At 38.9% G+C, this 12,643-nt stretch overlaps 1 protein-coding gene across 2 annotated transcripts in view; it reads right to left on the reverse strand.

Annotated features, from left to right (window-relative positions):
• tm9sf4 (transmembrane 9 superfamily protein member 4) overlaps positions 1-12,114 on the reverse strand; it is a 39,859-nt gene extending 27,745 nt beyond the window's left edge. For both annotated transcript variants that reach the window (XM_068000441.1, XM_068000440.1), the window contains exons 1-2: positions 12,031-12,114; positions 2,161-2,274 (exon numbers count right to left, since the gene is read on the reverse strand). In XM_068000441.1, the coding sequence (XP_067856542.1) occupies positions 2,161-2,274; positions 12,031-12,045 (129 nt within the window). In that variant the 5' untranslated portion in view covers positions 12,046-12,114. The remainder of the gene's footprint in view (positions 1-2,160; positions 2,275-12,030) is intronic.
• Positions 12,115-12,643: the final 529 nt, after the last annotated feature.

Raw genomic sequence — 12,643 nt, forward strand, 5'->3', positions numbered from 1 at the left:
TCGGCACTCCTGACTTCACCTGCTATTTTCACTCTTCCCCAGCACTTTTGTTCTGTTCAGTCAGAGGCTTATCATCCAGTTTCCTGTTCTGACGAAGTGTCTACCCCCTTCTAATGAACTATATAACCATCGTCCTAGCACACGCACATCTTAAGCTGCCTGAGAGAGTATAAAATCCTGGTGAAGAGTCTGGATAATGGAGAGTATATAGGGTAACTAACTGCAGCTGGACATAGAATCCAGTTTTTTATATTCTATTTAGTGTGACAAAATGGTTTGGGATTCAGAAGCAAATCAGATGTCAACGTCCCTGCTGTCTATACTAGGTGCAGGCTTTGGAGCGGCCAGATAGTAGGGAAAAATCGAGCCATTTTCCCCAACTGCTCCATAGCCAGCTTCTATCTACAATGGCTTACCCTCAGTATATCTTGCTTGACACGTGCAGAAATTTGACATTAAGAAAATTTTACATATCCACTAAAAGTGTCACGGACAGGCTGTTTCAGTCAGTGACAGCACCGCAACTAGAATAGATGATTAAAAAAAACTTTTGTACAGGATTGCGTGTCAACTATAGGAGGGTGAAAATAGTCAGGGGGCTAAATGACATTTTCTGCAAGTTTTCCCACATGTGTGGACTTCAAGACTATCTTGTACGGGTCATTTAGTGATTAGGACTCCATTGCGGCCAATTCAGAGATCTAGTAAAGTTCAGAATATTTTGTGCTCCAACAGACATTGTGTCTAACAGAATTAAATTTAAATCTGACATTTTTTTTAAACATGCTAAATGATTTATTAAAGGGAGGGAAGTCTTGTGATTTTCTAACTTAGATGGGCAAGCTATTAAATTAGTGATATCGGCAGGTTGTCAAACAGCAGTTTTAATTTTTCAATAGATAATTTAGGAGCAAATCTGTAACAGAAAAGTCAAAGTTTTATGGTGAGTTCCTCAATGTGGCTGTTTTGAAAACTAAACTCAATATGCCAACACAACAGGAGCTGGGCAGCACAACTAGCACCCAAATCAATGCTTTCAAAATCAGCTCCGTAAATTTAGGATTTCACCCTTCTGCAGATGATTTCAATAGGAGGGTGAAAGTTGCCACTGCAAGCTGGAGTGTCTGAAAGATAGTAAACAGTGTAGAAAAGGTAACACTGAAAAATTACTTTAAACTAAATTGTGACTGAGACTGGGGACACAGGTTCAAACTGGTAAAAGGTAAATTTAACGGCTGATATCAATAAGTTGTGCTTCACACAAAGAATGACCAACACATGGAATGGACTTCCAGATAGAATAGCGGAGGCAGAAACTCTAGAATTGTTAAATTAATTAGATGCTGCAATGGGGGTAATGCAGGATCTTTCTAGATGGATGATCTTAGATGGGCTAAACGGCCATCCTCACCTGTGATTATCTTGTGAACTGTAAGGTCTGTAGAAAGCAGTTTTGCTTCATTCACACCGATGCAAAGGTTAGTCTAAATCTGGAGTCAAGATTTGACCTGATACTGGACCATTTTCCAGGAGACAGAGACTCACTCAACACTCTCCGTTATCAGGTTAAGTCCCAACTCAGGTTGACACACTAACTTCTTAGTATCAGTGCGGAACAAAATTACTTTGCACAGACACTAAGGTTGTATTGTAAATGCAGCCTAGGAAATTAACAGCTTGCTATCCGAACAAGGTTAACATAGCATCAGGTACAGTAACATACAGCTTATGTTACTGGACCAGTAATCTAGAGGCCTGGACTAATAACCTAGAGAATGTGAATTCAAATCCCACCATGGCAGTTTGAGAATTTGAATTCAGTTTTAAAAACCTCGAAATAAAAAGCTGGAATCAGTAAAAATGACAATGAAACGGTCAAGATTGTCGTCAAAACTCAACAGGTTGAGTTGAATGTCCTATAGGAAAAGAAACCTGAGCTTTTACCCAGTCTTGCCTATATGCGACTCCAATCCCAACACCAACGTGGTTAACTCTTAAATGAATTCTGAAATGGCCTAGCAAGCCACTCAGTTGTATCAAAACTGCTACCCAAATAGTGGCGGCAGCCCAAAGGACAACTAAGGATAGGCAATAAATGTCGGCCTTACAGTGACACCCACATCCCGCGAATGAATTTTTTAAAAAAGCACACACGCTTACCTTAATTTCCACAGGATGATTACGATGAAAGTCAATTGGTGCCACACCTGGTACATAAAAAGAATATGATGTATGCAGAACTAAGAGAAGCATCAATGGCCAGATTAATATTGCCTGAAAAATAAGGGATTAAAACTGGTTAGGGTCTATATGCATATAGGTCTGACAAGGTCAGAAGTGCCAACATTACCAGAACTTTTGAACACAAAATAAAAGTTTGTTCAAGAATATCAAAATTTACATGATTATTCAATACTGCCAGAAGCAAATTTTGAATTTTAATCTGAAATTTTAATAAACATGCAACGATGCATAAGGAGAATGCTGCAATGGCTGAGTGTGTAAATGCATCTTTTGTCCTAAAAGTCTCATCAGTGAGCAATGTGAGTAGTAGAGCTCCTTCTAGCTCAAGTATTTCATTCTCCATGCACATTCTCTCCCATCCTGTTCCTGCAGGAAATGCAAAAACACCAGGACTGGAATAAACCTTCTGCTTGGCGCACTTGAAATATATCAAAATGGCCATCTTCAGTATTAGTGTTGTTGCACCAAGCAAGAAACTCCATTCCCAAATTGCAGCAGAGGTGGCACAGAGGACTCCATGGTATGCAATTAAGCAGTTCACCAAAACAAAAATAATTGTACAGGACCTGTCAAATTGCAATGCTGCAGTACCAGTTTCAGATTACTTGAGCAAGAGGGAGCTCTACTACTCATATAGCTCACTGAGGAGCTCTACTGGCACAATCTCAGTACTGCAATATTGTACCAGGCAGTTCCCAGTCAAACTTCTGCAAGCCACTTTCAGTTAAACTGCATACAAATTCACCTTTGCTGGACACACTAATTAGGGCCTTTAATGCATTCTACTTCTACAACTAAATATGAATATCCTAAATTATGTCACCATTCCCATTTGTCACTGAATTTACACTGCTATTATATAATGTAAATCCCATTTTTAAAAAATTACAAACTGGCGGTGCACTGGATTTTAGAATAGCCTTTCACCTCTGGAACCTAGGTTGAAAATCCAACTAAAACTAATGGGATGAAGTTTTTTTTTGTCTATTGGCTGCAAAGTCCTACATAAATGAGTCTCAGCAATCTCAACCCTGTTCACAGTGAGCATCGGCCCACAGTACAGAACTGCTCCTAACTGACACTAAAATGCTCAATATGAGAAGTGAAAAGCTGTAGCAGTGCTCTGAGATTGGAGCTAAGGTACATTGTTGAGACAAAATAGAGGGAGTTTTACTATCTAACTATACCATACCCGATCTGAAAGTATTAGTACTAAGTGATTGAAAGGATGTCCCATTTCCCTGTTTCAACATCACTCACCTTGATACAGAAATTCACACAAAAAATTAACTGAATTCTCAATAAACTTAAAATAAATTGCAAAAACTGCAGTTGCACGTCAGAAACAATGCAAAACATGCTGACCTTAAAAAGCAAATACGGTTAACAAAACACAACTCATTGATCAAAAAAATCTCCACTAAATTCTGAAGAAATTTATTTTTATGAAAAGCACATATCACCTATCAAAAGCTTATTAAAAAAAATATATACAAAAAGTGAGTGCTCCAGATGATTTATTTAAGGAGTTTTGAATGTTAATGACATGAGAGAACCTTCACCACACGGACTGCAGCAGTTCAAGAAGGCGGCTCACCACCATCTTCTCAAGGGCAATCAGGGATGGGTAATAAATGCTGGCCTTGCCAGCGACGCCTACATTCCATGAACGAATAAAAAAAGCTTATTACAGTCTACTTTTCTTAATTCAAAGTTGCCTAATTCAAATTTTTGACTAAAAGACCACTTTGAATTAACAGTTGGGTGTACGTACTTCCAAATTTTTAAAGCACATGCTAATTCCATTAGAATAAAAAGTGCTTAGCGATAGGTAAAATTGTGCTGAAATGTAATGGTTTGATCTATACAAGACTGTTTTAACGATTTACTATAAAGTTTAAGAATCACTTTATCCCTTTGCATTTTCACCCTCAGTCACTTATTGAGTCAACTACAAATCAGTTCCACTTCATTTAGTGTATAAACAATCATTGACGTGGGATTGTTTTCCTCCTTTTTACCCCTTCCACAAAATGGCAACAACCATTGAGATCTCAACAAATGGACTTAAATCAAGATTACATCGTAGCCCAAACCTTTGACAAACACGAGAACATAGCTTTTATCTCAATTTACACATTCAAAAGTTTGATATAACTACTTAACTTTTTTAATTGTGCTGAGCACCAGGATCAGCATCCAAGGACAGTGATTACTGCTCAACAGGATAGCCAGCCGCATACCTCACATGAACAGGAGCTTGCTAGCCACATCATCAATGAGTGCAGATCTCTGTGGGCTATTTTTCAGTGCAAAAAGTTGAAGTTTTAAAAAAAATTACAAGGAAGAAAAACAGAAGTGTTTATGGGCCTTTGTACTTCAGATTCAAACTGCATCTTCCGCTCTCACCAAATATTATTCTTCTCCAAACACTTTACAAAAAAACTACAATTAATCAACAATTTGTGTGTATGGAAAAGGGAACACTTCAAGATTATTTATCAAAATCCAAGCCAATACGCATTCTTGAAAGGCAGCTCAGGGATTTTTGAGGACACAATAATGGAGCAGGGTTAAAAGAGTAATAGGATTTACTTCTTTCTTGACTTTCAAAAAACATCTCCAATCAGATCACTCAACTTACAGCTAAAGTGGAACCTCATAGGATCAAAAGTGAAAACATAGGTTGAATATCTTAACTGATTAGATAATAGGGAAGTTAGCCATAATAATATTTCAAAATTGGCGATCAATCTTTCATATCACCCTGATAGATACTGCGAGTATGCAACTTTATAGAAGATGTCTAGCTTTGTAGGAAAGGAAGATGCTATGTTTAACAATAGGGCAAGTGGAAAACAACAATGAGAAGCATAACACAATCTATTCTAAAGACAGTAAACACAATTGCAAAGGGAATTATTTTCTTAAACTGCAGCAGGAAATTTAAGTGTGCGGGCTGACCACATGATGAAAGGCTATTATACTGCAGCAATTTCAATGATAACACATTCTTTGGGTGTATAAGTAGAATCATTGAAAAAGCAGTGGTGAGAGAACACCTGGAGTACTGTATATAGCTTTCATCATAATTGTAAAAAGCTAAGCATTGAAAAGGATACAAAGGCGCGAAGAGGATTCATTAGGTAATAAGCCAATGAACTACAAAGCTACTAAGGTAGATGCATGTCTGTAATAGAAGAGAGGTGGATATGCTTTTAAAATCACTAAAGGCAATCAATAAAGGCAGAGAAGACATGATTATAAGCTAAATAAACCCTGACCTAAAAGACAAGGATCAACTACTTCACACCTGACTTGTTATTTTTTGGAACAGATTAGTTGGTACCAAATTGGGGGTGGGATATAGCTAATAATGTGGAGGACTACATCAAAATACAGGAAGACATAAAGAGGCTTGCGGAGTGGGCAGATCAATGGCAAATTAAATTCAATATAGCAAAGTGTAAATTGGTTATTTTGATAGGAGGAATATGGAGGCCGCTTATACCTTGGAAGGTAAAGAATTAAATGGGGTAGAGGAGCAAGGAGATCTGGGAATACAGGTAGCAACGCAAGTTGGTAAGTCCATAAAGGGTGCAAACAAAATATTGGGATTCATTTCTAGAGAAATAGAATACAAAAGCAAGCAGGTAATGTTAAATTTATATAGATACTTGGTTAGACCATATTTGGGAGCACTGTTTGCAGTTCTGGTCCCCATACTACAAAAAAGATATTGAAGCACTGGAGGAAGTGTAGTAATGATTTACAAGGATGTTACCAGAATTGACAGAATGCAACTCTCAGGAAAGACTGAGCTGGTTGGGGCTCCTTTCTCTGAAGAAGACTAAGAGGAGATTTGATAGAGGCCTTTAATATTATGAAGGGGTTTAATCAGGTGGATGTGGAGAAACTGTATCCACATGCGGGTGAGTCCAGAACAAGAGGGCATAAATATAAAATAGCAATTTACAGATTAAATAAAGAATTTATTTACACAGAAGGTGGTGAGAATGTGGAACTTACTGCCACATGGAGTGTCTGAAGCAAATAGCATTGATATAATTAAGGGGAGGCTTGATGTATCCACGAGGGAGAAGTGAATAAAGGGATAAGGGGTAGTGTGGGAAGAGGTAAATAGAGTGGGTGGAGGCTCATATAACCACCAGCATAGACCAGTTGAGCTGAATGGTCTGTTTCTGTGCTGTACATTCGATGCAAAACCATCAGCCAACCCACAGAAAACACATTTAAAATATTCAGGTATGCATATTATCTTGATTCAAAATGGAGTAAAGCAAAATAGGTAGGCACCAAGAAAGAAGAAAACAATGTGGGTGCTGAAGGTAGACCTAAAATAACAGCAAGCTTGATGGGCTGAATGGCCTGCATTTAATCGCACTGTTATTATAGTCCAAAGACTGATTGTTTTTTCATTTCTATTATTCTGAAATCAAACCAATTTAAGCATTTATATTATATTCAAAAAAGGCACAAGTTTTGAACAGTATTTTTTAAAATGTATTTTCTTCCCCCCCCCACCCCCACCACTCCCTGCAAAAAAGGAATTAGTCTGGTTCGACATTTCCTTGTCCAGCCTCCATTCCTGTAATTTCACTTAGTTGTACTGGGACTGTGCAGATGTTTCTACCTTGTCATACAAGTTATTTGTGTATTTAAAAAAAAAACCCACAATGGACCAGAATTTACTGTCAAAATAACGGCGAGGCAAACAGTGCTCACTAACTTCCAGCGCAAAAGCTCATAGAAAGTATATTTGGGAAGTCTAATGAACAGCAAGTCTAAAGAACAGCACACAGTTCGTTCGCTGGCTACAGTAAATTTGACTCAATGTTCTCTTATGAATTCTAGGCCACCACATGTGTGATAGGGTGTTAGAGTAGGACAACATACTGTTCTTTCACCTCTGGGCCATGAGTTTGAATCCAGCCTAATTTGATGGGATGAAACTTCCTTCACACTCTCAAGTATGTGGGCAATCTTAACCCTGTTCCTAGTGAGTATGGCTCCAGATTCCAGTGATATAGCAAAATAATAACTTATACTTGTCCAAATTACAAGCAGCACTAAAATTATGGTAGATTTAACATTTCTGCTTATTTTAATCACTACACGTCTGCAGTCCAAGAACTGTTTAGTACATACTTAAAAGTTCTGCCTCAACCTAACCATTCTCTCACTAGATCTGCCTAAACGTAAGCATTCTCTCACTGTTGCAACCTTTGTATATTTTTATCCATCAACCCAATAATCAACACTGCTCAATTTTCCTCTCATTTCTCCTAACTGATAATATAGAAACATAGTGCACAGGAACAGGTGTAGGCCATTCAGCCCTCGAGCCTGTTCTGTCATTCAATGAGAACATGGCTGATCTGTATCCTAACTCCATCCACCCGCCTTGGCTCCATATCCCTTAATACCCTGGGCTAGCAAAAATCTATCGCTCAGATTAAAAATTATTAACTGAGCTAGCATCTACTGCTTTTTGTGGGAGAGTGTTCCATACTTCTACCACCCTTTGCGTGAAGAAGTGTTTCCTAACTTCTCTCCTGAATGGCCTGGCTCTGATTTTAAGGTTATGTCCCCATGGCCTAGACTCCCCACCAGTGGAAAAAGTTTCTCTCTATCTATCCATCCTATCAATTCCTTTCAAAATCCTAAAAGCCTCAATCAAATCACCCCTTAACCTTTTATATTCCAGGGAATACACGCCTAATTTATCTAATCTCTCCTCATAATTTAACTCTTGGAGCCCCAGTAACATTCTGGTGAATCTGCACTTCACTCCTTCCAAGGCCAATGTATCCTTCCTAAGGTGTGGTGCCCAGAACTGGATACAGTACTCCAGATGTGGACTAACCAAGGCTTTGTATAGCTGTAGCAAAACTTCCTCCCCTTTTGATTTTTTTTTGTACCTACTACATTTTAGTGATCTGTGTACATGGACCCCTAAATCTCTTTGGACCTCCACTGATCCTAGCTTTCACCATTTAAAAGATACTTGGATCTATCCTTTTTTGGTCCAAGATGAATGACCTCACACTTACCTGCATTGAAATCCATCTGCCACAGTTTTGCCCACTCACTTAATCTATCAATGTCTCTTTGTAATTTATGCTCCTGTCTACACTACTTACTATGCTACCAACCTATGTGCCAATGGCAAACTTGGATATATGGCTCTCTATGTGGTATCTAAGTCATTGATAAATATAGTGAATAGTTGAGGCCCCAGCAAAGGTCCTTATGGGACACCACTAGTCACTTCCTTCCAATTCAAGTACATACTCATTTTCCCAACAATCTACCTTCTACTGCCTAACCAAGTCAATAATTTGCCTTCCATTCTATGAGCTTTAATTTTAGCTAGCAGTCTCTTGTGTGAAACCTTATCAAATGACTTCTGGAAGTCATAGAAACTACATCCGTAGACATTCCCCTGTCTACTACTATAGTTACTTCTTCAAAAAATTCAATTAGGTCCGTTAGACATGACCCACCCTTTACAAATCCATCAAAAGCAAAATACTGCAGATGTTGGAAATCTGAAATAAAAACAGAAAATGCAAGAAAAGCTCAGCAAGTCAGGCAGCATCTGTGGAGAAAGAAACGGAGTTAATGTTTCAGGTCAAAGATCTTTCGTTAACTCTGTTTTTCTCCATAGATGCTGCCTGACTTGCTGAGCTTTTCCAGCATTTTCTATTTTTATTTCTTTACAAATCCATGTTGGCTCTCTGTAATCAGATGAAATTTCTCTAAGTGCTCAGTCACTCTGTCCTTGATTGTAGATTCCAATAATGTACCATCCACAATACACTCTTCTTTTTCCCTACATCATGAGTGTAGAAGTCAAGATTAGATTCCTACACCAACATATTCTTTTCCAGGACCTCAGAACTGTGGAACTCCACACCTTTCATTAGGACATCCTGTGGTCATGAAAGGCGTTAAGTAAATGCAAGTTCTTTCTTTACCTCATCCAGTCTTTCCTTTCTCCTACGATCTACAGGCTTTGCAACCCATTTTTGGCATAACCTGGTCTCCTCCTTTATTCTTTTCAACCTCAATGGTGACCTGAACTATGGGCCTTGGCCCTTCACTTTGGTTTCTCAAATAAAGGCAAAATAAATAAGGTCTCATCAATTAATAGTCAACCCACCTTCACCACACAGACTGCAGCGGTTCAAGAAGGCGGCTCACCACCACCTTCTCGAGGGCAATTAGGGATGGGCAATAAATGCTGGCCTCGCCAACGACGCCCAACTCCCGTGAACGAATAAAAAAAAACATTCCTGCATTAGTTAGCGAGTCTCACCATAACAAGCCCTTCTTAAAATTAAGTTCCATGTCGCAACTGGAGTTGAAGAAGCCTGATGGCATGATATAATGGAACTGAATTAAATGTATACACAGCTGAAAAACTAAGGGTTACTGCTAGAATCAACTGACATTACTTCAACTGTTACATTTCTGGAATGTTCAACAAATAAAGAGAAAAAATATCAGGGCAGACATTCAAGTCAACCATTATTTCTGTAACAGTACCATTTTTTTTTAAAAAAAGGACTCTCCTGCAATTTAGGACTGATGTCAAGATCTTCTTCAACACACATGGAGTGAACTGCCAGGTACAGTAATGGAGGCAAAAACCTTGGAATCATTTAAGAAACAATTGGGTGCCAAGGATTGTTCTGGATGGAAGCTAATGGTATTCTATCTCTGTATTTATTTTCTGATGGTCAGGCTTTATGTTTAAGTCTTAAACATCAGGTAAATAAATCAGATTGTTCAGGCATCACCATGATCGACAGAGCATCTTCACATTTTCAAACCCTTTTTCTAAAGCAAAGGACCTAAAGATCAACAAAATATAAGATTTTACTTGAGCAATCTGAATGCTTATAAAATATTAACATTTATGTGGCTCTTACATTTAAGATGGGTATAGATATCAAGGTTCCTTCAGTACTTTTCAACATTTATGACAGAACACAAAAGTACTACTGACCATTTGCAAGCATTCCTGTGAAGAAAACAGCCAAAGCTGTAGCAAGAATACTTCACACTCAAGTGGAAATCAGTATCATACAAAAATAACTATATATTTAGAATTACTATTCTGATATAGATTTGCCTGTTTAGTGTCTAGATGTTGAATGCTTCCAGACTATAGACATGCAATTGCTCCAAGTATGTTTCAGTTTCATTCATTAAACTAGGCACCTTAAAAATAGGAATAATCATTTTTTGCACTAAGCCCAAAAAAGCTAAGCAATTTCTGAAATTCTTTAAAAAAAAACAACAGCTAGCACCCTAGGTGATGTTTTTGCAAGACAAGCGTGCATTTATTGCTCTTTCAATTTGAACTGACGGTATATTTAACAGTAGACACCATATAAATCTTAATATTAAAGTGATAGTTTTCAAACAAATCCGTTGGGTATTCACGAGATCACCCTTGAAAACGTTGAACTCACAAGATCCCACTCCAAATGCTAACACCGTTCCCGAGAATCTCTGCAAATTCTGACATTTCCAGGACCCCCCACCCGGGAAAAACCAATACACTCTTAAGCACCCCGTGAATACCTTCGTACTCCTGGGGACCCCCCCCCTTGAAAAAAACTAAATAAATTCAATCAGCGCCCTGCAATGCAGACACTACCAACCCCCCCTGGAAAACACTGACAATCCCAAGAATCTCCACCCCACACCTCTCCATCTCCCTCACCTCCTTCAAGACCCTCCTTAATATCCATCACTTTAATCAAGCTTTTGATCATCCCTCCCTTCTTTAGCTCAGCATTCATTTTTGGTCTGATTACACCGTGAAGTGCCCTACATTAACAGTGCAATATAAATGGAAGTGGTTGTTCAAATATTGACACTCTTGAAAAGCCCACTGCCCTAATTTCCAAAACACAGGCTGGGTTACTGAAAAGAAACAGTGCTATTATTGCATAAAATGTGTTTTATTGGTATTCTGCAACAGAAATAAAATGTTCGTAAGTAAACAATTACAGGCATCTAAAGGCCTGAGGGTCGCACTTTGAAAATCTATACATTAAAAGCAAGGACACAAATAGATACTGGTTACGTTAGGAGCAAAATAAGAAATGGAAAATCGAACTATTATGCACAGCCCTCGCCTAGACACAATTTTAAATAAACTTGCGTTAACTTTATTTACAACATGTTTAAAATAGCAATCCAATCATTTAACGTCAACACATTTGACACAAGTACTTTGAGAAAAATAAAGTATATGTGCGTAATGCGACAAAAATTACTATTGTGTCGTGGAGTCCACTTTCGTTAAGGATTTTTAGTTATAGTTCAGCATGGGGAGTTGATGGTTAGTATCATATTCCTAAAGTTAACAGTGCCCCGTCGAAAATATGCAGAGAGCAGGTTTGTTGAGGGCCTGATACACGAGCCAACGTGAGTGGGCGAACGGATCAGCAAAGTAGAGCCCGAGCTGTTCTATCGCCCCAGTTGCTGTTTCCTTTATCACTCAATCGCCTGATCCAATGCACCCGAGAGCCGGTCTCTTAGGCCATCGCTACCTGACAGGATTGACCGACCGGCACACGTTCAACGTCACTTCACAACTGCTTTATCCTGAAATATCCCCGACCCCACCCCCGCCGCGGCCTCTAAAACCCCCTCATCGGGCCCATTCATCCCTCCCTCCCACTCCCAACTAGCAGCGATAGAGGGTAAAGGGGTTGGGGGAGGGGGGTACACTTTTCCTCTTACCCTCCTCTGCGCCATCTTGAAATCCACGTGTCATCCGTGACGTTATCGGAAGTGAGATAAGACCCTCCCAGTTGCTGGTTGCTAGTGCTGACGTTTGAACACTTTGTATTGCACCTTTGGTGAAGTGTTGAGCATCAGGAACTTAGTTCTTGCTCATGGCTTTTTTTTAATTAAGCATTTGCAGTTGAGTGTAAATTTAAAAAGCCATTCGTTTTCTCTCTCTGATTGCAGTGCCTGTTGTTTCCTCAACCTTTACTGAGTGTGCATCTACACATTAGTTTAGACTCACTTCACACTGACACTGCAGCTATAGTGCAAATACAGCCTGAAAAAGTCGGGGTCAGACTTGACACCAGAGCAAATTGGAGGGCCACTCCCTGTCCACACGTGGACACTGGAATTTGTAGTCTCAGTTTGCTTCACTCAGTTTGGGCCTTTACGTGCAATTTACACACAAATTTAGCATTGGTGCAATGCTGAAACCACTTTGCACTCTCATTAAGCTTGAAGTTTAACTGCACTGTAAAATGCTGCCTTTCAGTTTCCAGTTCTGACAAAGAACTTAAACCCAAAACATTATTTCATCTATTTACAGATGATGACTGTATTCAGA

Source organism: Heptranchias perlo, chromosome 19, assembly GCF_035084215.1.
Source record: "Heptranchias perlo isolate sHepPer1 chromosome 19, sHepPer1.hap1, whole genome shotgun sequence".
Taxonomy (NCBI): domain Eukaryota; kingdom Metazoa; phylum Chordata; class Chondrichthyes; order Hexanchiformes; family Hexanchidae; genus Heptranchias; species Heptranchias perlo.